Genomic DNA, 27,313 nt, shown 5'->3' with positions numbered 1-27,313 from the left:
TTACGTGCTTTTTTTGTAATTTTTTCTTGATTTTTTTTATAAATTTTTTCAACATTTTTTGATAAAATTTTGGCAAATGCTCAAGTCGCTAGCTTTTTAAAATAATTGATTATGGATTGTTTCAGGTGCTTGGGTAATAACTTAAAAAAATTAATTTTTTGAGTCAAAAAATCGATTATGCACATATTCAAACAGGCACTAAATCATATCATTCCACTTAAAATGCTAATGAATATAAAAAAACTAAAATAAAAATAAAATTATTTAAATATAAAGAAAAGGAAAATTAAAAAATAATTATCAATAAAGAAAGAATATCACAAAAACAACTAACATTAAATTATGCAATTTTCTCAATGTTAAAAAAATATCTCTTATTATTCATGTGAATCATAAAAATATTCTCTTTTCATTTCAAAATATAAAATGTTTTTTAAAAAATTATATATTAAAAAATATTAAATATTTTTAATATTTTAATATATAATTAATGTATCTTAAAAAAAGCTCATAATAAATAAGTCGTTATATTTATTTTAAAATTAAACAATCTATTAAATATAAATAAATATAAAAAAATATTAATTTAAAAATAATTAATTATTTTATTGAAAAACAAAATTGAATTAAATATGCACAACATCTTTTAACCACCTAATACTTTATAACCAAGTAAAATAAGTCTATGTAACATTTGATTAGATAATATTAAAAGTATTATTAATATTAATTAATTATAACCCGATAAAACCCATTCTCGTGCAGAGGAGTTGATCCAGTTCTCCTCGTCGACCGACAAGCATACCGCACCCCGTCGGACGCCGGCCACCGTTGACAGCCCAGCGTGACTGTTGCCGGGCAAGCAGTGAAGAAGGTTCGAACCTAGGGCTTCTTCTACTTCAAAATCCGGTGAGATTGATTTGTTCAATCTGGCTTTGAATCTAGATTTGAATTTGTTGCCCGAGTTATCTGTTGCTTCCGTGGCTGTTCTTGCTTTGATTTATTTTTTTTCATTTTAATTTGGCTTTGAATCTGACCGTGTAATCGTTGAATATTGACGCATCTGAATTTGGGAATATTTACATATTGAGTTTATTTTTTGGGTACTAATTTTTGCTTGAATGGTGTGTAATTGGCTATTATACTTTTTCCCTCTTCATTTTGATTACTAAGCGACCTGTATGATTTGGATTGTGTTGTTTTGCAATGTTGGATTTGTTGTGTATTGGCAATCTGTTTATTAATCGTTTTATATTATCGTCAATTTTGAAAAATTCTCAAGGTATTTGTGACGTATGATCTTGTCAATGACTTGGTTCGAGTTGTGTCAAAGTATCTGGAAAAAAAATTGAAAGGGTATTGTATCAATTATGCATATTTCAAAGATTCCGCTGAGTGTAATATAGGTCTGGTCATCATCATAATGATGCAACTATCTAATTGCAATTGACTATGTATTTTGCTGTACATTCAATTGAATCTTTAACAAGTTGAGACTTGAATGTAAATGCTGCATGTTGAATGTTAATTTGAATTCCTTAATGCTCATTTATATTTGAATTCTGTTTCAGTGAAGTCTGCTCTATGTTCTTAAATGCAGGAGCTGTTGATTATTAATTTTAATCTATGGATGACAACGCAGAAAATAACAGCATGAAGAAAATGACGTCACCATGTGATGTTGAAGCTCTGAAAAAATGCCTGGAGGAGAACAAGGGGGACCATGTCAAATGCCAAACGCAAATAGAGGCTTTCAAATCCTCATGTTCATTGAGGAAACCAAATTCATCTCTTGACTCTTCCCCATCTCTCAAGACAGGTGGTTGATGTTCAAGTAACATGGCCTTGAACTTGAATTGTAACTTTTTGGCCAAAAAGAAAAAAGAACTTGAATTGCAACTTAGGGGGATTTTCCATTTCTTGAAAGGGAAATATATCTTAGACTTTGCATTGTTTTAGGATGAGAATCAAAACTGAGCCCAATGTTTCACTGCTGTCACTATGCTTTTGTGGCAGTAAAATTGCCAGCCTGATACCTACCCTGTTTCTGCTTCCATGTAAATAAAGTTATATCAATTGTTTTATTTTTGTGAAAATTGCATGTTTGCACTTTGCAGTGTTGATCTCACAGAAAATTGACATGATTGAACATGTTTTTACTTGAATATTGTTGCAAATCAAGAATCAGAGTTTTTAAATAGGGTTCATTGATAATATTCAGGAGGCACAATAACTCCATTGCTGTCGAATTTTAAAATCAAATTCATCAAAGTTCTCTTCAAAATGTTGCCTATTCAGAAGCCAACTAAACACAGCAAGAACTCCAATGCTGTCAAGTTTCAGAATCAAATTCAAAAAGTTTCTCTTCAAAATGTTATCTATTCATAAGCCAACTAAACAATCAAGAATGAACGAATGAATATTGTTTTCTGGGGGCATTGATCATATTCTTATGGCTTCATAAATTACATAATCAATCATCAAAACTTTTTTATTTCTTCAGCACCATGTGGCCATGCTCATCCTTATCAAATAAACGCTCAATCAATTCCTCCCAGGTTTCTAACTTGCTTTTGTTCGTTGAACTGGAAGATGACTCAGCCTGTGATTCCAGCAAGCTCTCTCCTTCTTCTTCACCGAAAGTGCCATACTGTGATGGCAGTGTGTCAGCATGAGGCACATCTAGTGTTTTGGCCCTCTGCAATGCTGCCTTGTATTCCTCACTGTGTCTAGTTAGTGTCTCCTGCCTCTCCATTATTTGCTTTGCAGGGATCTCCATGGTTTGATCTTTCTCCTGCATCAACTGCAGTTTGCAGAAACATAACACCATAGGGTTGACACTTGTTGATCTAATACAGAATGCCAATTTCTCATGAGATTTTTGACTAAGCGGTACTAAAGGAGTCATTTCTAACGTTAAAATATCTGAGTTCAAAACTTAGTCTGAGTATATATATAAATATAGCATGCCAAATTAAATTAGAGTACCTAACTCTGATTTCAGCCTAATCTTTTGTTGACATTTTTTATTTAGGTTCTGGACAACTTTTACAACTCAGCGTCACATCAACAACTTCATAAAAAATGCTCCTCCCCATGTCATAATTAGATTGAGATCCTCTACAATAAGACACCGCCCATTTAAGAGAGAAACTGATATGAAAGAGTAAAAGCGTGTATAGGCTCACTTTTTCTCTTTCCAATTGCTGTTTATTTTCTCTTTATCTAAAATAACAAACTACGCATCATGCATTTACTTGCTAATTGCAGAGGACCCAAATCCGTCATGATTCTATTAAAGAACACTAATAAAAATGTATATACATACATCTAAATTTTGTTTCAGCTTGACTTTCACATGTAAATGGATTAAACGATCACGAGGCTGAAAAACTTACATGAAAAGCCCTTTGGGCCTCTCTCTCTATCCAAAGGATGGCATGATCAGCCGTGGCATTGCAAGAGAGGACAACATGCTCAAACCTACCATCTACTGGCACTGCTGTTCTGACAACTGGGGGGAATCTTCCAGGTCTGCAGGTGCAGATACCCATGTTAAACAGAAGCAAAAGCCATATAATACAAGTAACTCTCTTTTTCTACATGAAGTAACAAAATTTTCTAATGGAAGAAAACTGAGAATGAACATTCCAGATAATAATAATTGGGCTTAAATTGCTAATAATTCTGCATAAACTGTGTTTGGTATCCTTAACTATACCTGAATGGCTTTCTCTCGACAATGTGATAGAGGCGACCTGGTGCATAGAGTCTCCTAGGATCTTTCAACATCCTCTCCTCAGGTATACATGTATCCCTCATGCATCTCAAGCACAACAGACACGGCAAACTACCAACCACAGTAAACATGCTTTCATAAATACATTATCCGAGTAGAAACTCTAAAATTACACCAACAAATAAAATCAGGGTTAAACTAACTTACGGCATAACTAATCAAAAGTATCTTTTGACTACAAAACAAATGAATTTATTATGGTCTTGATAAAAGGAAGCAACCTTTTTGTCAGATAAGCATAAAACTTTTTTTTTTTTCCAACAGTTTTCCTGAGACACCAACGCTATATCAGTCATCTAATGGTTGGTGGGTCGTGTTGAAGGGGGATGGGGAAAGGAATTGAAGCGCATAATAGACCATAGTATGCTAAAAGCCGAAAAGATTCTCTCATTGTGTAACAAGAATGATAGAAAGCGAGATAAAATTATACAGTTGCTGAAGATATACCAGAAGAGAGACTTGAATATATCTTCCAGTGGAGTAGCTGTTCTTGGTAAGAAGTCATCCTGAACATGGTAAAGACCAGTTAACTTCATAACCTTGAAGAAAGAAACAGACTAAAATCTAATTCACACTAAACTGCTGCGTGGTGAAAATGTTATTTTATCTTAAACAAATAAGTTTTGCATTATACCAATCATAAAAACAGATCATTCACTGATTCATCAACTTCCACATATGAAAGGCTTAACCCATATATTTATTTGCACTGGACAGATGAGCTCAGTGAAAATCCACAAGAGATTACTTCTCACTATTATATGAAACAGTTCATTCTTCTTTCTCACAGCAAGGTAAGCATTAGAATGGATCCGATATTTTTCAACAGACATATCAGAGGACATTCCCCCAAAAAAAACTGAATATCACACCTCATGTTGACCCAGTGAAAAACTGAGTCCTCCCCTCCATCTGCTTTTTCTTCTGCTCAACAAACACCCCATCCCAAAAAAAAAAAAAGTGTAGCTTTATTGAAAAAAACAGAGGTAATGGGGGAAAATTAAAACAAAACAAACCAGCAAAAGCATTTTTTAGCATACAACCCAAAAAAATAGCAAACAGAAATTGTTTTCCATTTATGGTCCTTATCTCACTAGATATACTAATGCAACACCTAGATGGAAATATCTATCTCTTTATGATAAGATATTCTTTTACTACTAATAACAATAATAACAAGCCATATCCCATTAAATGAGGTCAGTTACATTCTTCTACTACTAATAGTGAAGTAAAATTGGAGCCATTCAAGCATGAAACATACAGTAATTAAGATTTTTCGTCCTATTGCAAGAATTCTCCTTTGCATAACATAGTATAAATAGCTACTCACAAAACACAACTTAATGCAGGCCACCTTCCACTACCAACTTCTCTTTAAATTTGATGTTTATCATATTCCATAGGATACAGAAATATTATAAGGGATACCCAAGATTCTTCTGCTAAAGGGCGAAAAAATTAGTTTCTGATAACTTGCCTGAAGAACAACGGAGTTGATAACATCTGCATATCTGACTGCCAGGTTTAGTGACATACACCTAGCAGGTGCAATAGCAAAGCACCTGACCTTCCTCCTCTCAATATTTCCAACTCTATCACGATTCTGCACCACCAATATCGTCAACATTGATGCTACTCCTGATCCTAGGGAATGACCAGCAAAAGTCAGAGTGTAATTTGGATGTTTCTCTACCAACTCCCTCAAAATTTCACATTCAGCATCCAAAACCCATCCAGCTGCCTTCAGCAGACCATTGTGAACATAACCCCCATCAAATTTCTTCTTCCCCAGTCTGTTATCCAATAAAACTGCATAGTCACTCTCCTTTGCCAAATTTAACCCCCTGATAGCAAGAACTATATCAGCATGATCATGATCAAGATACAAAAAATAGGGAGGGGCCCGCCCTAGTGTATCTTCATGTGTCTTCTTGAGTATTAACCAATCAGGATTAATTCCATAGCCGCCAGGAGGTTCCCAAAGAGGATGCCGAATATCATCTTCATAGACAGCTAGAATATAGCGACAAAGGCGAGGAACAGGCTCAAATTCTTCTGCTGTAGCAATGCCCCAGGTCTCACTGTCATGGCCTGCAGTATGAAGACACCTTTTCCAAGCCCAGCGAGCACATGCCAGGCAATACACACACTCAACAAGAGGCAAGCCACACAGAATCGACATTGCTTTTACATAAACGGGAAACTTCTTGTACAGATATTGAAAAGAATAAAAAGGTTATTCCAATAATACAAAATTGTTCATCTCCTACAGAATGCAAATAATATACTTCCCCATGCCATATATCTTGAGAAAGGAAATTGGGCACGAAGTGAGAAGTCAACTCAGTGGATGGGTTCTGGCAATCCCAAACCAGATAATTTTGCTCGATGACCAGGAACAGAAAAGGACAGTTGATGCCTCAACCCATGTGATAAGAAGAAGACTAAACAGGGGGAAAAAAACAGATTCACACCACAAAGGGATTGCCGAAAATGCGCAATTTGAAGAATCCAGGAAACTCGAATAAAATTGCATGAGTTGACATTAAAGATGTTAAGAAATAAGAATGTCTTGAACACCAAGAAAATTATGCTTGACTACAGCGAAGCCTCAGTCAAAGATACTCAATTCACCGCAAATTCTACAATACATTGGGTAAGAGCAAGAAACAACCACCAAAGTGGAAACAAAAAGGGAAAAAACTCAGGATTCAATTCCACAGTTGACCGATGAACTCTAGAACTGAATACCAAACTCTCTGTGCAAACAAAGAGAAAATTTGACTTTTTCGTCGCCGGAACACGACCCAGATGAGCTTCTGATGTATGCAGCCAACCCGGATAGGGTAGTGATATAGCTGTACGATATATTTTTTTGTTTTTAAGAAATCGAATTAGAAGAAGAGGGAGAAAATATTGGATATAAAAGGAGAAAGGCTTTACCTGCAAGTCAAAGGTCGTACTCGAAGGTTTCGAGCTTCTTGGGTTTATTCATAGTTGAATGGAAGGAGAAGAAGATGACATGCTCAATGGTAAGAGAGTAATTAGTGTGGACTGCGATGGCACTTTATGGTTGGCAGGACTGGGACTTTTCGAGATCAATTCGTCCGAATCATAGAAACACACAATGATGACCAACTTGCCGTTCTGTTGGAGCCACAGCGAGTTCACTTTTAAAACCAGTTCTGTTTACTTGTTCATTTAATTTAGATTTAAATTAAAATTAAAGTTAAATTAAATTTTATTTTTAAATATAACGATGCAACTAACGCCAATAAAACAACTAAGTCAAGTTATAAACCATTTCATTTCAATTAATCATCTGCCTTAAAATGTTTGTATTACTGTTATCAATTTATTTTTTGAGAAAATAAAAAATAAATACAAGTATTTCTTTGGATTGGTATATAAAAATGATAATCATTTTACAAAAATATTAATTCTTATTTTTATTTAAAAATGAGTAAATAAACAAATTATTTTCTGAATTTTAAGTCACCACAAATCCTAAACTTATTTATTATGTAAATTATTACTTTAACTTTTAAAAACAATGCAATTTAATCCATGCAATTGACAAAAGTTTACTTTGATTGTTAATTGATTAAAAAAGGACATAAAATGATTTTAAAATTATAAAGAATGATCCGAAAATTATAAATAGGAATCCAAAAAATTACATACAATAACTTTAAAAAAAGTTGGCCCTTTTATGTAATTTTGAAAGTTCTTTTGAATCAATCTTTGGTTAAATAACAGTCAAAATTAACTTTTGCTAATAGCAGAGATCAAGTTGTACTGTTTTTAAATGTTGATGAAATAATTTACATAATAAATAAGTTTAGACTTTATGATACTAATGAATTTAAAATTTATAGGGTAATTTGCTCATTTACTCTTTTAAAATAATAATATTTATAATGTTTCTTACCAAATAAGTAGTTAATGAATCTAAATCTAAATATCTAAATAGTGAATATTTTATCTCAAAAACAATAAATATATGTATGTACAAAAGGTCAGAAAAACTTGAAAACGATTAACCGGCAAATCATTTTAAATAAATGTAACCATAGATCTAACTTTTCCAATTTTTTACACCGTGATCTTTTATTAAATAATTAATTAAAAACTATTTTGAATTTTGAAATTTAATTTATAACTCTGTTGTGTGTCTCTAAAAATATACAAAACAATACTGATATAATTTAAGTCTAAACTTCTATAAAACGCATAAATTGACTTTCAGTTCAGGGATTCCTACAAGTTGTACATGGTAGAAGAGCTCCAAGTTTAAACCTTGATCATTATGATTGTAACAAGGTTATTTTGGAAAAGTTACAATGCATGTGGAGTGTTGGAAATCTAAGTCAAGTATAAATACGTAGTACTAGGAGAGAAATATACTAGATCTAGGTACGAAGCAGATAACCTGATTACCCACATAGAGAATAGATTATTAGAGTCTTTATATAGATATATAAAAGGCACAGTAGATATATCTTACAAAAAAGAAGAGAGTGAATAGAAAATGGTATTCAATTTTGAAATGTGTTTTGCTTGAGGCAGCCACCGTAATCTATAGTGTGCGTGGATGGCACAAAATAGGAAATTGTATCAATGTAAATATTATCCATTATATGATATTATATATCCCATTAATTACAATAACTTAATAAATAAGATATTTAGGTTCAGTAAAAAATCAATCATCAATTAATTATTGATTCTAGTCAAAACTAATTTAACCATATATTAAATTAAATACCAATTAATTTAATATGCATATCTGAGTCCTAACAAGGATAGGTCTGTAATCTATTAATATCTCCCACTTTCATTGGACTATCATTGTATGGTCACCATATATCTCTTATTTCATCTTTGGTACTTTGCGGTGATGACATGGGCACGACATCTTTGTTTTGGGTATTCATGTATTAGAAATCTCATGATAAGCACACAAAAACATCTCTTTTGAATCAAATCTCTCTGAGTTAATAATCTCTTACTCAAATTGCTTCCATAGCACTTGCACCTAAAAGTTATCCTAATAGTTTGTAAGAGATATATCTCATACAGTAGCATTGTTGTGTACTTTGCCTTCAGGGTAAGTCTTTTTTTTTTTAAAAAAAAAAAGATTGGATATTAGTTATTTAACCCGTTAGAACGAATTAATTGTGACCATAGGATATAAGCTAGAGTAATTGTTACTAAATCAATCTCACGGTACTATTAGAGTCATAAGGGCACTATGATATGATTTTCTCCTTTTTGAGCGCACACAACAACGGAACAAGAATCTTTCTATTTTCTTTGATTATTAAGATCATATAAGCACATGTAATGTCAATTGCATGCTACAATGTTTTTCTTGACTCGTAAGAGTGTATGTTAATTTTAGTTTATCAACACTGTATAAGCTTAAGTTCTTGACACAAACAATATCCATCCTAAATAGGTTTTCTCGACATACTAATTAAATAAAAAATATTATAAAATTAGTAACATACATAAATGTTTTTGTTTAAATAATTTTAGAGTGCATTAAAATACATGAGAATCTGGATTTGAACCAGACCCTCCATTTGAATACATACAAGTCTTTGAATTTGGATTCGATCCAAATCAAATTCATGTTTTATTATAACTTTTTTGTAATTTTCAATTCTCTTAAGATTCTAGTTATTTGAAATTATAGTTACTCTACTCCTATTTCTTTCTTCATATTTTTACTATTGATGCCTCTGTTATTCTCACTACTCATCTCATCTTTCATTCTTACCTCTCACTAATTGATGAATATAGATAAACCTATCAATTTTGATCTTTTGTTTTTGTTTCAAATATCAACTTGTCTCTCTTTTACTTTTAAAATTTTGTATAATATTCAAACAAAAGATTTTATATAAATGAATTTTATATGTAAAATTTTAAATATAAAAATTAAATTTAAATCCATCCATCCAAAGACTACCTTATGAATCTCAAATATTTATATCGGTGTGATAAAATAAAAAAGAATATAATTTAATGCTAAAAATTCTCCTTAATAATTTGATTTTTAATATTTAAAAATTTATAGTTTACTCATTAAAATTAAAAATAAATATCAATTAATATTAACAATACTATTAATTTTAAATATAATTTATTAGCTTAAAATTTTAATTAATTTATTAGATTAAAATATATTTTCATTATTAACTATTAGTTAATTAATAAAAATTGATATTTAGCTTAAATTTGATCGTTAATTCAAAATTATTAATTGATAAGCTAAATATCATGTTTTTAATTTTTTTTTTGATATAATAAATATCATTTTTATTAATTAAATAATAATCAATAATGAAAACCTATTTTAAATTGCCTGGTTAAATTTTTATTTTTAATTTAGAAAATTGTGTAATGAATATATTACAAATGAATTATTTAAAAAATGTAAAATAAAATTAATATATATGATTAGTATAAATTAAAAAGTTTTTATCTATCCTATATAACCTTTTTCCCAGGGAATGGGGTTCCAGTGTACTGTATACAAGCATCACACCCCGCACAAGCACACATCACGCGCCCCCACACACACAGACACACACATTCTTCGACCATTTAGAGATATGATTCTAGAACCCCTTATGTCAAGGGATATGGATCAAGACAATTGAGAGCTCTTGGGATATAATTTGAAAAAATACAAATGGAATATAATTTGATTAGATATATTGAATAATTAGTTGTTTAAACAGAATCCCTTATGTCAAGGGATATGGATCAAGACAATAGAGAGCTCTTGGGATATAATTTGAAAAAATACAAATGGAATATAATTTGATTAGATATATTGAATAATTAGTTGTTTAAACAGAATCCCTTATGTCAAGGGATATGGATCAAGACAATTGAGAGCTCTTGGGATATAATTTGAAAAAATACAAATGGAATATAATTTGATTAGATATATTGAATAATTAGTTTTTTAAACAATCAATGGAATGGATTATAGTTAATATTATTTTCTGAAATAAAAATATAAATAAATAGTAATTTAACATATTTATTTTTGGGTATATCATGATAAATAAAATAAAGGTTTTACCATGCTATTTGGGCCCAAACAAGTGGGCTGACCCGAACCGAAACGTTCAACCCATCTTTTTTCCACTGCCCGGTTCTCTGCGTTTCCCTGACCTACGCCTTCACTATAAAAGTAAACAAAAACCCTAATCTTCCATCTTCAACCTCAGTAGCAGGTGCGGGTACGCTGCGGTCAATTTCGTCGATTTCTGATACTGTCTCTACATATACCGTTCATGTATATGTCTTTTTTGTTTTCGTCCTTGTAGCTTTCATGTTATGATGCTGCTTCGCGGCAATTTCTTAGGATTAGTTTAACTATTGTTGATGGGTAGGCGGGTTCGAATCTATGATTCCGTTTTGCCCTGTCCTCTTACGTTCTTGTTTCAAGCAACAAAGTGTGCATTGTTCTGAACTAAACGCTTTTTTTTCAAGGCAATGGCTCCGAAACAGCCGAGTACGGGTTTATTCGTTGGATTGAACAAGGGTCACGTTGTGACCAAGAAGGAATTGGCTCCTCGCCCGTCAGATCGAAAAGGGGTACGTTGACATCGTATAACATAAATGTTTAACTCAATGTTTAGATTGGTACACTCTACGACCAAATATCCACGGTGTTTAGATTTTGTAGTCTTTCTCGCTGGAGTGAATAATGTGTTAGGATTAAATTTTCATACTAGGTGATGAAGCAGCTCATCGAGTTGTCCAACTTGTATGATTGCTGTGATTGTTAACTGATCAACAATTAATAATAAAAAGAATGGCATTGATGAACCAGCTTTTTGAGTTCTCTTGAATCGCTCTAGGTTTGCGCCATGTGAAATTAGTTTCCCAAAATTGGAGTACTCACAATACTAATAATTAACAAAATCTGTATTGTCACTTTGATTTGTTTAAATTTCTTCATCCTACTTCATTCTTTCAGACCTTCAAAAAATATCCAGTTTCATTCCTCCATGATTCTGCTTTAAGGAAATATGTATACTGTGATTTCCAAACCTTGTCTTGCCGTAGTCTTAGGATATGGTTCCTTCACCTTGTTTTTTTATGTCGCCAAATTCCAATGTAATTTTTGCTACCATCTATCAAATGGAGAGTATAGACAGAACAAATCATTATGAATGCTAAATCCTTTGATCGTTCTTGTAGAATGAAAGGGTTTCTAATAGGTTGAAAACATTGATTACCTTGACTTTCTCTAACTTGGCGATCACAATTATTTTGACCCAAACAGAAAACCAGCAAGAGGGTACACTTTGTAAGGAACATTATACGTGAGGTTGCTGGCTTTGCTCCCTATGAAAAGAGGATTACAGAGCTTTTGAAGGTTGGCAAGGATAAGAGAGCATTGAAAGTTTCAAAGAGAAGGTTGGGTACCCATAAGAGAGCTAAGAAGAAGCGTGAGGAGATGTCTAATGTGCTCCGAAAGATGAGGTTGGCTATGTTCTTGTCTTGATATTATCATATCATATATTTTTTTCTTCCTGTTGGTAGATCTGTGGATATTGACTGCTGTTATTTACCCTTATACAGGGCTGGCGGAGCTGGTGACAAAAAGAAGTGAGACCCGGCTTCTCTAACTCCAATTTCACTAGTGTGTGTTATGTCAGTTCCTGTAGTTTTACCCCCCTTGGTTTTGTTTAATTCGTTGTCCCAGTGGGAGACTTGTTATACTTTCAGAAATATTGGTTTTAGACTGAGACGTGACAAATGGCAGTTACCATAGTCATGCTTTTTCTTGTTTTGAAGTCTTGGCAAATATTGCGTAGCCATTTTTAATATTCAGTTGGTGTCTGCCTGATGATGAATCAAATCAAACTTAATTACCTTAGGATTTGGCCTGGGTGGTCATCACTGTGTGATGAGATCTGAACTATTTAGATTTTAATCTGGATGGTCCAGATTTAAACTATTATTATATATTATATTTATTAAAATAAAAATTTAAAAAATTATAAAATAATTTTAATAAATTTTTTTTATTTTTAATATGGTCTAAATTTAATTTGAAGGGTTCAATTTAATATTGAAATTTTATACTTGATATATATTGACTATTTAGATGTATTCTTTACAATTCATATTAACATCAAATTAAAGCTGGAGTGTGCAGCATATTTGGATAATCAATGTATATTAATTATAAAAATTTTAATATTAAATTAAATTTTTTAAATTAAATTTAGATCATATTAAAAATAAAATATTTATTAAAATTATTTTATAATTTTTATAAATTTTTATTTTAGTAAAATAATATATAATAATAGTTTAAATTTAAATTATTTAAATTAAAATTTAAATAGTTTAGATTTCATTACATAATGAGCATCATGCCCTATCATCACTGTGATGAGCAGTGTGAGCACCTCCAATTCCCTTTACACGGGTCTAAGTTAGTTGACGACGTTTCCTAACAGGGGACGTTCCTATTGGTGCTGTGATGGTGTACTAATAATGCGTCTTTATTGACGATATTTCCTAACCACGCTATGTTCCTTATGCGTCTTTGCTAACGACATCTTTGCTCGGTGAATTTTAAGTTCAGAGCTTGAGAAATTTTATTCACTACGCAATTGGAGCAGGTAAATTTGTGACGTGGATGAAGTGTCCTCTATTTTACCTAGTCTTTGGTTGTGAAAGAGAAGTATTGTTTTAAAAATCAGATTGATCTAGACGGTCAAATTAGTTGAACTGTTGATTGGAGCTATTAATAATTTGGTTGGAATAAAAAAAAATTGTTTTTATAGTTGAGTCAGATTGAATTGGAGTTGAGTCACTATTAAGTTAGAAATTGGAGTTCAATTGAGAATTGAAATGATTTTTAGAAAATCAGTTGGTTTTGAACATAATATTAAAAAAAATATTAAAAAAAAAATAAAATAAATTTAAAAATTAGATATCTACTGAAAGTTAACTTTATTTTTAAATAATTTACATGTATAAAATATAATTTGATATTTTTTTATAACAAATATTGATAATTATAGATGCAAATATAAATACTTTGGAGTTTACTTATATTTAATATAATCAAAATTTACCTATATTTAATAAGTTATAAAATTATAATTTATAATATTGTTAATTTACGGTTACATTATGTCATTTTATTGACAATAGACATATTGTAGATTTGTTTTGTACATTTATTTTATACATACATTTAATATTATTTTTATTTAATTATTATATCATGAGTTCAATGGCTAATATAATTGGTTAGACCCTAAAAATTAAGAATCACCAACTTTTTTGATTCAACATTTGGTTTGGCTTTTCAAACAATGAAGGGAAGGGCAGGGAAAGTCTTTGCCACCCTTATATTTTGAGAACCCACAAAAAATGTTTTGGGGCCTTGGTACATACAAAAGTAGGGTGAGTGATGAACACTTTCATTATTTAAAAAAGTAGTTGGAGGTAAGAGTTTTAATTCTTGTATATATAATAATTTAATTGAAAAGATTATCTATTACTTTCAAAAAGATATTCTCTTTTGCAGATGGAATCTACTATTTTATTATTGCCAAAAAGAAATGGATGGTAGATGAATTTATTGAACTGCATAAACCTTATAAAACCTTTTAATTACCATCGTGCCCTTTATTTTAATAAAGAATTATAGCATGTTTTCACTTGGGGGTTCTGCTCTTTCCTCAAGCTCTGGACTCTAATTTGATAAGAGTATAATAGCTAATTTATTATTAACTCCTTCATTTTCCAAACTAAATAAATAATCATTAAAATTCCTAACTTCTTTTCCTTTTCATTAAAATCCTTCCTCTCCATTAAACCACAAACAGTATTCAATTTGGAACTACAAGGGTCAGGTTTATTTTCTTTGTCAAGAATTAAAAAAATGGGGTTCCCCTACTGAAGTACGATAGAGCAAAAACCTAGCAGTCCATTAACTGCAAGTAAGCACCTTTAGGTAGTGTTTGGATTTAAAAATTTAAATTTAAAATTTGGATTTCAAATCTTATATTTTAAATCCCACATTTCAAATCCATACCTTTCAGATTCTTTGTTTGGATGTTTAAATAATTTCAAATTCCAATATTAAAATTCTTTATTTGGATTGTACAAAATTTCAAATAACCATAATTAAATTTTATTTTTTTTACTTTCAGAAAAATTATATTTTTATTGTTTTGTATTTAAATTATCAACCAAAATTGATCCTCCATCCATATTATCCTAATTATTATTTTTTAGAAAAACAGATCAATTGATATAGTACCAAAATATTCAAGTACCAAAATAAAGTATGCTCAATACTAATAAAGCAAAATGTAGAAACACTTATATAGAAAAAACACAAAAATCTTCAACTACAAATCAGTTCTAGTGTAAGAAAAACTTATATTGTTCTATCAACTTGATATTCATTCCACATTTGCATTGCTAAAGTATCTCTAAATATTGTCCATTCATGTGTTACTTGAATATTCCTAATATTCTCATCATCTCCAATTTCATTTTCAACCTTCAAAGAATTTTCGACTTCATCAACTTTTCTATGTAAGTCATCTTCTGACATCTCTTCTCTTACAAAGTTGTAAAGAATAAAACATGCATCTATAATTTCAACTTGAGTTTACTTATAAAAAAAGCTAACAATTAGTAAAATAACCCATCGCTTCTTTAATAACCCAAATGCTCTTTTAGTGGTATTTCTTGCTGATGAATGTTGACAATTAAATAACTCTTTATAATTTGTTAGTATGTTTCCTCTTTATAAATTAAGATGCTACCTTATTCCTCGATATGAAGCTAAAAAGCCCGGACCATTCACACACCTAGCATCTACTAGATAATACCTATCTACAAAAATATTAGAAATAACTAGTTTGTATTTTGGACACAAATAACAATTTCAATTAAACTTGCTACAGATGAATTTTTTTTTTTTCTAATTCTTCTTCCCCCTCAATCATGCTCTTTCCATCTCTTGTACGCTTTCTCCGAGTTTGCATATTTTGTTAATTAGTATCCATATTGAACAAACTACCTGTCATATGAAAGTAGTACTCTAGCATCAAAAACACCATTGGCATAACAAGGAAAAAATAATACTATAACTAAACAGGGAAAAAGCATAACATTGGAAAAACAATCACCTCCAGTGTCCAAATTCTTGTTTATTGTATCAATTCTAAGTTATATAGAGACTCCTCCATGGTGCATAATGCTTTTATTAGTAGCCTTATAATAATGCATGGAAGATGATGTTGAGAAAATTTTAATGCATACATTTTTCAGTTTTCTCATTATCACTCTTTGTCTAAATTTAATTACAAACTTTTGGCTAGAAATTCTGATACTGGTAAAGACTTTGAAGTATTGAGCATCAGAATAATATATTACACAATGCTAATTTAATTACACCACTGTTACTTGGAATGTCAACAATTGCAAACAAGTCATTCTATCAATTCAGGGGATTTAGGCAGCTCAGCCACTTGGCAAAATCAACAACTTTTATCAGTTAATTCCACCTATATACATGGCATATATCAGCTCTAACTTTTAAGACATTGACTAACTTTTTAATAATCAAGCCTATTTTCAAATGCAATGGTGTACTGGAGGCCAGCAAGATGACCCACACTTGTCCAAATATCTCTCAAATGCCCAATTGAAACACCCAAAAAAACTCTGAAACTGAACATCTTCTAACAACAAGACACTCCACGATACACATTAAAAGCTTCAACATTCAATAATTAGGACTAGAAGTACAACTGCACGCACATTTACTACTAAACAGCTCTCTCTCCTCTTTGAAGAGGGCTACATCCACAAAAAAAGGTAGGTACACAAGCAGCATAAGAGTACAAGAGAAGCAAGAAAACAAGCAGATACATCATTGGAAGCTATCACACTTCCGCACTTCCACAGCACCTTTCCCTGAAAAATATATATATATATATATATATATACTTTGTCTTGCTTATTATTCCCTGTGGGATTTATAGCATCACACATCCTAACATTACAGAGGAATGTGAGAGAAAAATGTCCAAACTAACAGAAAATCTAGAGATGATTAGGTATCTGATATAAGCTAAGATTCAACATTAAAACCTGAGAACTTGTATCTGATATGATCCATTATTTTATTTCTATCATGCACGTCTGTCTTCTCTATTCCTATGGTGGACTGACTAGCCCCTATTTGCATTGCTTCCCTGCTCACCTTCTTCCATTTTCCCTCTTTTCCACCTCTATTTATATATATGTTGTGCTTTTTGCCTCTCAAGCAGCTTTTACTTTTCAAGTTTCAAATGACTACCCATGCCTCTTCTATTCTTAATTAACTTTTGATCCATTCCTACTGTCACAAGGAATAATAATTAACAAACGAAAAAACTATATAGAAAGCCGCATGCAAAGGCCACTGATATTCAGAATATCAACACACCATACATGTGAAGCATTATTCATTGACTGTTAGAATAGAAAACACAAATTCATCTAACACCAGATCAAATAGCAAAAACAATTAAGGAGAGAAATCTCAAATACGGCATAAATCTTAGAACCAGTTCACCCAGTTGATATAGATTTATTCAATCCAAAAACATACTTGGGGAAGAAGAGACTGAAGAGGGTAGTGATGATGTGTAGATGGAACAAAGTGAGGTTGAAAAGAAGCTTTGATAGATGAGGGAAGCATAAGATTATACTCACCTCAGTGAGAGAAAAGAATGGAGGTAACAATTGGGAATGACAACACCAAAGACGAGAACAAGGAAGCGATTGAAATGCCTGAGTTGAGAGTGAGGCAGCAATCAAGAACACAATGTGAGGCGAGAGACTCTGAAGATTTGAAATAATAGAATTTCAGAGTATTTTAAATTATGAAGAAATATGAAGGAATTTGGTTTTGTATTTGACCCAAATCCAAATCCATAAAATTTTAAGTATTCAAACAATGAATTTGACCCAAATTCAAATTCAAGATATCCAAACCCAGCATTAAAGTTTAATCAATCATTCCTCTATTCCTCAACCCACAGCATGTCGGGTAACACATTGACAAACTACAGAACGGGAAAACAGTGAAGAAATAAATGAAGTTGGGCTTCATTGGCAGGACAACGTTTGGGGTTTTATTATTTTGAAACTATGGACTAGTGTTCTTTACATGGTAAAGATTTGGTACAGAAAATCCCCCAATGATATGTGCTGCAATGCCGAAAGACACCGTCAAAATACATGAGATTATTGTTACACTTGATTTCCCCCTACTCTCAATTATACAAGGCATCACAAGAACTTGTGAACTTACCAGCGGCAGTTCTTTAGAATTAGAGCCGTCAATTTTCCAGGGGCCATGTCTGGTACACAAGGTATACCCACCATCGACTAAGTAGATAAAAGGTACATCACTGGCTTGCGGCTATTTCTAGTAACTATTGTTGTAGGTGAAAATTAAAAATTATGTCTTGAACTTTTGGGTTAGTTTCTCAACCCCCTCCCTCCAATCTCCAGCAACTCGCTTTGCCCCTTCTTTCACAGAAAATCCAAATTCGACCGCACTTTGCTGCAACTCTTGCACTGACTTGGCTGCCTTGGCAACAGCAACTTCTCCTAATTCTTCAGCTTGTTTCCCAGTTTTGGATGCCCATTGCTTCAAGTTTGACAAAAAAAGAGAAATCATGTGGACAATCCTTTCAATTACACCTCTAGATTTCCCTCCAACATCAGCTGCCATTTTTTTAAGTTTGTCCAGTAAGTTCTCAGCCCTGTCAACTGTTTCTTCAACTGAAAATTGCTTTCCTGCATTGAGCCATGTAACGTCAGCAGAGGCCTCTTTGCGGAGATCATCATCAACAACCACTTTAATGCCGTGCCTCTCCCAACGTTCCCGAGCCTCTTCCAAGGCTCTTGCATGTTCCCTTACTCGTTTGGCCTCATCCTCTGCCCAAGTCCTAGACACATGATAACCATGCTTATATCAAGATGAAGCATAATGATGTTTCTATGTTTAGGTTACCAGGAATCAGAATTACAAAATATGCCAAATACATGAGCAGCATTGCCCTATTTTGCATGCCAAATCAGTTTACAATCTTGAAAAACTACAGTCAGGGAGAAGAAAAATGCAAAGAACTAATCATATTGATTTTGACATTCAACGTCAATTAACATCAGTGATTACTTCTTTTTTGAAAAATCACTTAGATTTGAATAACAATGTTGCAATGAGACATGGGAATTTAAGTACATAATGTAAGAAACCAAAAGCATTTACAAATAACTGGATCAGTTGATCTCTAGACACTTCAGCTGTAAGGCATACGACAAGACACGGAGTAAATCTGCAGAACATGAAAAATATATATATATATATATATATATATAATAACTCTTCCAAAAGAGCAGGAATTGATTTGCCTAAAACAAATAACTAAATGTCAGTATCAACTGCAAGGAGCAAAAGTGGAAACAAAGTATAATAAGCAGCCCTCTTGCATCATCTTCATTTAAAATTCACATTAATTGAAACCAAAATTGAATCATTGAAAGCTGACCAAACAATTTAATTGCCCCTAGAGTCCCACAAGCTTACCTGGCCATGGACAAGGCTTTTCGTTCCACCTCTAGTTCATATTGTAATCGGGCAATCTCCTTGTTTTCAACTTCTTTTTGCTCACGAAGCTTGATAACCCTTTCTTTTTCATATGCTATTGCCACCTTATCATTCATAAGACTCTGTAACTGATCCTCAACCTCATTTCTTAGCCTTGAGTAAACCTCCATTTCTGATTCAATAGCAGTGCGCTCCTTCATCAAGGCATTATTTTCTTCTTCTCTCTCAGCTCTTAACCTTTCCAACTCTCGTGCTGCCTCTTCAGCCATTCTTTCAACAGCATTAATCTTCTCCCTCTCAAAAGAAAGCTCCTGTTCAAAACTTGCATTGATATCCTTCTCAACTTCAGCTACCAAAGCACTATGAGCTGCAACAGCATTTTCAGCTATAGATTCTGCTTCAATTCGTGCAAGCTCTTCACTAACTATGTCACAAGCATCTCCTGTTGCAAGGGCAACAGCCGCTTGGGCTTTTGTTACTGGCTTATCTGGCTGGAACAGCCGTGTATAACCTTGAACATGTCCCCAAAACAAAAAAACAAAAAACAAAACACAAAACAAACAAAACAAAGAAACAAGGGAAAGCCAAAGCCAAAAGCTGGTAAGAAATTTCCCAAAAAGAAAGAACAAGAAAAGAAAAAATATAGGGCCTATTTGAAAACCTGTTTTGAGAACAGTTTTCTGTTCCTTAGAACAAGAGAACAAAAAAATCAGTTTGGTAACGTGTTTTCAAAAAGTGTTTTGAAGAACAAAAAAACAAAATATTGTTCTGGAGAACAGAAAAATGAAAACAACTTTTAGGTGTTCTGTGATTATTGTTCTGGAGAACAAGGCAAAATGAAAAAAACACTTATTTTCATTATTGTTTTGTTTTCAAAACATGTTCTACAAAACATCAGTTCTCAGAACAATAAAATAAAAACAATTTCAAACAGCCCCATATATTTCAGTAAAATAACCAAAACAATCATTATGAACCACATGATGGAACATTTTAAAAAGACTAAATAGAAGGAGAAAATGACACACCAAATGCAAGAGCTATTATTCCTTGCTCCCCAGCAGATATGTCAGCTACAAGCGCAGGGCATGCATCAACATGTATCTTGTCAGTGTCTATAAACCCAGAAATTTGGTACAGAGTCTGCCCATCAGTCCATGCAATTGATGCATGCTAATTCATCAGTTACATGATAACTAGAATAAGAGAAATAGTCTATATGTGAGACCAAGCAACAAAATAACAAACCTTTCTGTCAGCTTCAGGAAGTTGTCTCTTCTCCAGGGCCCTTTTCCAGCTAACAAGATCCTGGCGTGATAATGGGCTACATAAAAGAACAAGGGAAAGGCAAAACCGTACGGTTAGATTTTGTTGGAAGTCAGCATTATTGGTTCTTACTGGGAGTATCCCATAAGCTAGTTTATTCCATTTAATCCTAATAATTCTATTTTTATTAGATTCAATTGTATAGAATTTAACTATTTATGATTATTATTTTACTTTATCCTTTGTAAACCTAGCAGCTGCCTATATATGCATCTTTACCCAATGGAATAAACTAAAGCAGAGTAACTTTACCCCTGCCAATTACACTATTATAGATTTAAACATAAAAGCACATCTATAACGAAAGCAAAGACAAAATAGGAAGACATATTGTGAATACCAGTTAAAATTTTACGAACATCTATAGATAATTGCATTTCCTCAAAGGAAAAAGGTAACTACAAATCAGACATCCAAGTTTAGTAAAGCATACCTTTCAGGTGAGAAGCAAAACGGGCTCTGGCCTTCATCTGCGGATAACTGTGTATCCAACCTTGAAAGCCTGCTTTCAATCAGTCCAGCTTCTGCCAAGCCTGAAACAACATAATGTTAAGACATGATATCATAGAAGAAAGTCATTTCTAGCGGTAAGTTATGCTGTTTAAACACCAAGTTATAGTAACTGATTCTCACCTTGTATAGAAGAAAAATCAGGGTCTTCAGGAGTGATATCATCAAAAGCAAGCTCAGTAACATTCTCTATATACATGGCAGGATAGACTTTTGAAATTGTGCTCCTAAACATAACAAAAAAACAAAAAAGACATTTAAATCCACAATACACGCACTGAAAAAAAGTTAGCCAAGTCCATTCCTTGCTATTCACATGTTACAGTTGTAGCAACAAGAAACCCCAAAAAAAAAAAAACAAAAAAACAAAACAAAACAAAAATACCTTGAAAGGACACTGCTAGCAGAGACCAACCAACGAGCATATTCACGACGTGTGCATAATTCACTGGCTTGAACATAAGGTTCAATGACCTGTAGATTTAGTCAATTTTAAGTAAACAAACGTAAAATCTTGTCATCTTAGTATGATTATACACTGACATTGTCAAGGAATCATATCACTCAAAAGCTTAAGCTGTTGGGAGAATCCCAAAATTAGTTTTGACCTTTTGATCTGTTTCTTAAACATAAAGCCATATGTGAATATCCTTTGGGCTTGAAGCACAGATTAAGTATTGGCCCACCAATAACTTGCACTGAAATTTAATTTAATTAGAAAACTACTACCTTCGTTCTAAATTATAAGACAATTTGAAACAAGATAACGTATGCCAATAAAGCTCAATAATGACACTTTACAAACTTACTTTTTTGAAACAAAAATATAAACTTTCAAAAATACCCTTCATTTAATACAACTTTAAATCTATACAATGAATCATTACACTACAATCATCTTAATTCTCTCTCCTCTTGAAGGGTAATATTGGAAAAACATCATTAATGAAACATTATTTTTTATCAAATTGTCTTATATTTTGGGACAATGAAATATCTCCAAAGTTGTCTTATAATTTAGACCAGAGGTAACAGTAAACTCTTGGCCATTTGGTATAAACCATTTTTACTCAAGTTGGAAGTGTTAAGATAAGGCTAAAGAAACGTCCTAATCTAAACATCTAATAATCATATATAGATATCTTACGAATAAAAAATAACAATAGTAAATAAGTGAAATAATTACAATGAATCTGTTAAAAAGTAAAGAGCAACTTTTAAGATTCTTGGCAGCATTCATTTTTCTTCAGAAAATTATTACGGAGTTACTATCCTTTAAGAAAAAATGAGGGCAAGGATATACCTTTAATGCTTGCAATGCTGCAAGTGCTTGGCCCTGAAATTGATCAACAGCTGCAGGAACTAGAACCTTTCCAGGAGGCACAGGCACAGCTGCTGAAACTATTGATGGAGCAGGAATACCCGGAGAACAGAAAAAGACTCCAGAATTAGGAGGTTCAGATTGAATTCTATTTGTCTTAATATAACTGTCCCTATCCAGATCCTTGTCAGAAATCTGCTCTTGCAACGATGACTCATTTTCATCAGCTGTGACCTGTAGCATTTTGTTCAAGTTCTCTATATCATTTTGAGGAAAAAATTCAGGATCTGGAATGGTATTTGTATGTGTATTGACCGCAACATTAACAATGTCGCTATTATTGGGTAGTTCAGCAATGGAACTAGAACTATTTGGAAATGTGGAACTTCCACTGCCACTTGAGCTAGTCAGTTTATCCTTCTGCTCCATATTGAGGGGTATTGAATCAGCATCATAGCTGTTCCCTGGTTCAACATTGAGTGGGCTTTCTTCAAGTTCAGCAGTTGATACTGCAGAATCTATAGCATGGTTGCTATCCAAGTCTTGACGTCCAAACTGATTAGAAGAGTGAACAGCTTTTTCTGATTCAGAAAGGTTAACTGGCCCAGGATTGGCAACGGGGACAGCTAAGTCATTGTCAAAATCTGGCTCATGTGGCAAAACTTCTTGAGTTGATGCATTAGTAGTGGCATCAATACCATTGACAGACTTTTCATGATCATATAACAATTGGGAACCTGAATCAGAATCATCAGCAGTTCCAATGTTGCTAGGAATCTGACCAGACTCAGGAGCTATACAATCCCTGGAGATATCTATTTGATCTTCTGTGTTGCCATTTTCTTGTTCCACTTTGTTGTTTGCATTTACATGTTCCATAACTTTATTATTGTGATCATCAGAAGTCAAAGCCACCTCCTGCTGTACTGTCAGAGGCTCCATTTGTTTCTGCTTTGATCCTGCAAACAGTCATACAGACACTAGTATGTTTAATATGTAGAATCTAAATTTGATCATGTAATGGCATGATCTAAAGAAGTAAATGGAAAAAATAGTCTGAAATTCTCACTGCAGGTGTATATAGAATGTGGCAATTCCATGATTATTTATAGAAACAAGGGTGGCACCTCCAGGGAAAAATTATAATCAGGAATATTAGAGAATAATAACACATCTAAGATAGAAAGAACTGGAGATTACAATATCTACAATTCTAACAGACCTAAGGCTCTCTCTCAAGACAGTGAATTGATATCCTCCATGTTAAGCTGGACGATTAAGTTCTAAAAGAAAACACTAAGTAATCCTTTTTGAATCACATCTGCAAGTTGGTCACCAAAAGAAACATAACAATAAAGGCCACAAATGGCAGAAAAAACAAAATGTTGCATCCCATAAACAGTGAAGGCTATGGACAGTAAGAAAAGGACCTAGTGACAATGGAAACAACTGATGAAAGCCATAAACGGCAAAAAGTTGTCTTGGTAGCAATACAGGCAGAGAAGATATCCAATGAAAATGAAGTTCATGAATAAAACAGGCAAAAGGCAATGAAGATCATCAAGAGTGAAAAGGTAGTGTTGCAATATTGATGAAGGTCACAAAAAGGGAAGAAAGGTTTTGACAATCAAGGTCATGACTTAGAAGGGAAAAATGGCAAAGAAGGCCATAAATGTTACAACAATAGGCCAGTCTTTTCTCCAAGCATTTGCCAGAAAGGCCAATGATTTTTGGTGTTTCATGGTTGAGTTGATGGCACAAGTTGGTAGCTTGTACATTTTTCATCCAACAACCTCAATTTATTTTGTTGAGGCGGCTTTGGAAGGTGACAAAAGGTGAAGAACAAAGGATGTCATGTCACTGACCAAAAAATCATGAACAGAGGATTACAGCATCAAAAACCACAAACAAGGCCCAATTAAGGCAGGTGAATGACTGGGATGGACTAAATGAAGGTCAGTGACCACTTCTTGGCAGATGACAGATGCAGGAAGAGCACCATATGCTCTCATGTGCCAGTACTTGGGTGGTTATTCAAACAATGTTGAAGTGGAGCGTGACAGCACTTGTGGAGTGCAAAGGTGGTTTGATCAACATAGGTAAGCCAGTTGGCAAGTTTTGTGGACGTTGATGTGCTTAGATCAAAAAGGACTAGGCATATGCAGAAGCTTGCTTCAATAGCAATGAAGGATACAAAAAGATGTAGGAAAGGATAGTGAAGTTAAAAATTGCATCACTAGAAAAGGCTGACTGGAAGAGAAGGATGGGTAGATCTTTGCCAAGTATATAGGCAAAGCTCCAGCCCTGAAAACAATCAAGGCTTATGTCTCTATCTAACCATGCTCACATACTATGACAAAGGGTTTGAAATTCTCACTTCAGATATACATAGAATGAGGCAATTGCAGAAGTGTCTACAGGCAAAAAGGGAGGCAACTCTAAGGACATTATAATTAGGGACATTAGGGAACAATGAAATAATTAAAATATAAATAACTGAAAATGACATCATTTTCAATTCCAACATTTATAAAAGGTAATGCCAACTTATAAACCGTATGACACAACTTCATAACAAAAAAGCAAATGAAGACAACTTACTGGAAATATTTTGCTTACTGACAGAAAATGCTGCAAAGGTCAACCCTGTAAGAAGAAGAACTCCAGCAACTCCTGCTCCCACAACTGCTAAAAGCAAGCTACATCAAAAGTGATAAGTAGTCTATTGAAATAGATGACAGATGAAGCTGTGGAACTTCTAAGTCTAGCAAAATGTCATAGCTTAGTAAACCTTGTCTTGTAAATTGAACTTCTGACCCCAACTTCATGTATTTTTTCTGCTAACATCTAGTGGAATAAGGTTTGTTGTTGTTATTATTTGTTGAAACCTATTCTACACATATATAGGAATGTTATTAGCAGTGCTCATTCTCTAGCAAGGAAAGGACATGATTTGGAGAGACCCTATTTTATCTTTGATCATTCCCCACCTTGGATTTCTGAAGGAGGTCAATGATGACTAGTTGGTCTCTCTTCTTAGGATGTTGTATTAGCTTTTATTTCATTTTATGAATGCATTGCAGTTTCGATTCCAAAAAAAAAAAAAATCTATTCCAATAACCCAGCGCTCTCCAGTTCAGAATAAACTTAGTCAGAATGCAAATTAGTCTAATAACAAAGCGATCCCAGTAAGGGCAGCATAGCAAGTATGCATTTCATATGCAGATAAAAAGAGCACGATTTTACAAAATCTTGTCAACCACCGGTTCCGAAAAAGATTATGTAAGAGCCTTTAATAAGATAATATATATATATATATATAACACGCCGAGAAGATAGATATTCAGAGACAGATGTCATAAAAGAACTCTGCTCAACACAATCCCTTCGATATTGGAATCTTCACATCTTGACGTTGAGCCAGCCGCTAATAAGTAGACAATGTACCCTATGAACTATTCCAAACCTTTTCCAATGTTTTCAGCTGCCATAAAAAAGTATAGAAAGATCAAATCAAATAGAGTTCCAGAACTACCCTCACCTCCGTATGACGCCTTGTGAGAATTGGCAGACTGTTCTTCACCCCCCGAATTGGACCACCCAGAGAAGCTGTCAACCTTCGAATCCTTCGCGACCCACGAACCCTCTCTAGGAGCCCTCTCCAATCCATTCCCATTAGCCCCTCCATCTTGAGCAACACACAGCACGCGAAACCGACGGTCCCACTTCCCCACTCGTGACTGTAAAATTGCCGGGAATTTCCTCCGATTCCCACATTTCAAAGCTAATCGGAGCTGGGGAGAGCTAGGAGACCACGAAACCATGATCGAAGCCATGACGGATTGAACCTTGTGGGAGATGAATACGAGAAATGAGCAGAGAAAGGGAAGGCCTGCGTCTGGCAAAGAAAATGCAAAATGGCGTTCCAAGAAAACTAGGCAAGATAGAGGATTAAAGTGAAGATAAATGGAGATTACATCAAAGGTATAATTATATCGATAGGTATATACTTGCCGTTCGGATTCCCCTCTCCTTCACTATCTCTTGGTTGATAACATATGCGTGTTTTCCAGTTTAATTTTGCGTTGGAATTGTGGGCTTGAAGTCTTGAACAAACCCAAAAAAAAAAAAAAAGGAAAAAAAATTGATGAAAAAGAAAAACCCAATGAAATATAAAGTAAGGAAGATGTTGATTAATCCAACACCGATGTGTAATTGTGGATTCTCTTGTTTTTGTTATTACCATTAGCAGAGACACATAAACGTGTAACGTGTCTCTGCTGATAATGTGTCTCTGCTGATAATGAAAAAGAGAATCCACAAGATTATATATTTTTAATTATAATAGAGTTCCGTGTTGGATTTTTGGTAACTATTTCATGGTTATTAGAAAAATTAATTTAAACTTTAATTTTTTAAAAAAAGGATTATACATTTTTAATTGTATTCTCATTAAATATTTTATATGTTTCAATAATTATAATTGGAATTTTAATGAACCATCTTTTTAAAAGATAATGAATGGCAAACATCCTGAAAGATATTCCTCCATTAAAAATTGTAGAATGTAAGACATTTTTAATCGAATCACATATCCTAATAAAATAGTTACCTATTTTCTAATTAATCCTATCTTTTCATGTTTATTTCTATGAGACACCCTATAATAAATATA

At 33.1% G+C, this 27,313-nt stretch overlaps 3 protein-coding genes and 1 long non-coding RNA gene across 8 annotated transcripts; 2 read left to right on the top strand and 2 right to left on the bottom strand.

The window, feature by feature from the left end:
- The first annotated feature begins 756 nt into the window (after positions 1-756).
- On the top strand, positions 757-2,165 carry LOC129319350 (uncharacterized). Its single transcript, XR_008595484.1, has 2 exons — positions 757-909; positions 1,601-2,165. It is a non-coding gene; the product is annotated as an uncharacterized LOC129319350 (long non-coding RNA).
- A 141-nt stretch (positions 2,166-2,306) lies between these two features.
- On the bottom strand, positions 2,307-6,913 carry LOC129319334 (uncharacterized). Of its 3 annotated transcripts, XM_054964378.1 has the most exons (6): positions 6,746-6,904; positions 5,280-6,660; positions 4,247-4,305; positions 3,722-3,850; positions 3,399-3,534; positions 2,307-2,803 (listed from the first exon to the last, which is right to left on the bottom strand). In XM_054964378.1, exons 2-6 carry the CDS (start codon positions 5,982-5,984, stop codon positions 2,492-2,494), a joined length of 1,341 nt encoding a protein of 446 aa, XP_054820353.1. In that variant the 5' UTR covers positions 5,985-6,660; positions 6,746-6,904; the 3' UTR covers positions 2,307-2,491. The 3 variants fall into 3 exon arrangements, with proteins under 3 accessions (XP_054820353.1, XP_054820345.1, XP_054820362.1); XM_054964370.1 differs by having other exon boundaries at positions 5,280-6,904; XM_054964387.1 differs by having other exon boundaries at positions 2,590-2,849; positions 5,280-6,913.
- Positions 6,914-11,008: 4,095 nt separating this feature from the next.
- Positions 11,009-12,667, top strand: LOC129290947 (60S ribosomal protein L36-3-like). Its single transcript, XM_054928011.1, has 4 exons — positions 11,009-11,120; positions 11,318-11,422; positions 12,117-12,316; positions 12,416-12,667. The coding sequence occupies exons 2-4, from the start codon at positions 11,321-11,323 to the stop codon at positions 12,444-12,446; spliced, it is 333 nt and encodes a 110-aa protein (XP_054783986.1). The 5' UTR covers positions 11,009-11,120; positions 11,318-11,320; the 3' UTR covers positions 12,447-12,667.
- A 5,307-nt stretch (positions 12,668-17,974) lies between these two features.
- On the bottom strand, positions 17,975-26,684 carry LOC129317609 (uncharacterized). Of its 3 annotated transcripts, none has more exons than XM_054961944.1 (10): positions 26,180-26,684; positions 25,240-25,326; positions 22,621-23,597; positions 21,703-21,791; positions 21,441-21,544; positions 21,241-21,340; positions 20,730-20,805; positions 20,510-20,624; positions 19,461-19,992; positions 17,975-18,819 (listed from the first exon to the last, which is right to left on the bottom strand). In XM_054961944.1, exons 1-10 carry the CDS (start codon positions 26,472-26,474, stop codon positions 18,327-18,329), a joined length of 2,868 nt encoding a protein of 955 aa, XP_054817919.1. In that variant the 5' UTR covers positions 26,475-26,684; the 3' UTR covers positions 17,975-18,326. The 3 variants fall into 3 exon arrangements, with proteins under 3 accessions (XP_054817919.1, XP_054817922.1, XP_054817930.1); XM_054961947.1 differs by having other exon boundaries at positions 25,240-25,323; XM_054961955.1 differs by having other exon boundaries at positions 25,240-25,337; positions 26,180-26,310.
- Positions 26,685-27,313: the final 629 nt, after the last annotated feature.

The sequence above is a fragment of the Prosopis cineraria genome, unplaced genomic scaffold (genome assembly GCF_029017545.1).
Source record: "Prosopis cineraria cultivar Desert tree isolate PC_DT_omini unplaced genomic scaffold, ASM2901754v1 PC1, whole genome shotgun sequence".
In the NCBI taxonomy this organism is placed as follows: Eukaryota; Viridiplantae; Streptophyta; class Magnoliopsida; order Fabales; family Fabaceae; genus Prosopis; species Prosopis cineraria.
The sequence above is the reverse complement of the archived record's forward strand: the minus strand, read 5'-3'. Positions and strand labels throughout refer to the sequence as shown.

Bases quoted from the DNA above. Each gene is read 5' to 3' on its own strand.
- LOC129319334 (XM_054964370.1), bottom strand. From the start codon at position 5,984: ATGTCGATTCTGTGTGGCTTGCCTCTTGTTGAGTGTGTGTATTGCCTG. The intron at 4,306-5,279 runs GCAAGTTATCAG...TACCATGTTCAG, and splicing joins TCAACTCCGTTGTTCTTCAG to GATGACTTCTTACCAAGAAC. The intron at 2,804-3,398 runs GTAAGTTTTTCA...TGCAAACTGCAG, and splicing joins AGGCCCAAAGGGCTTTTCAT to TTGATGCAGGAGAAAGATCA.
- LOC129290947 (XM_054928011.1), top strand. From the start codon at position 11,321: ATGGCTCCGAAACAGCCGAGTACGGGTTTATTCGTTGGATTGAACAAG. The intron at 11,423-12,116 runs GTACGTTGACAT...TGACCCAAACAG, and splicing joins GCCCGTCAGATCGAAAAGGG to AAAACCAGCAAGAGGGTACA. The intron at 12,317-12,415 runs GTTGGCTATGTT...ACCCTTATACAG, and splicing joins AATGTGCTCCGAAAGATGAG to GGCTGGCGGAGCTGGTGACA.
- LOC129317609 (XM_054961944.1), bottom strand. From the start codon at position 26,474: ATGGCTTCGATCATGGTTTCGTGGTCTCCTAGCTCTCCCCAGCTCCGA. The intron at 21,341-21,440 runs GTGAGAATCAGT...ATGTTGTTTCAG, and splicing joins TGATTTTTCTTCTATACAAG to GCTTGGCAGAAGCTGGACTG. The intron at 18,820-19,460 runs GTAAGCTTGTGG...TCATGTGTCTAG, and splicing joins AAAGCCTTGTCCATGGCCAG to GACTTGGGCAGAGGATGAGG.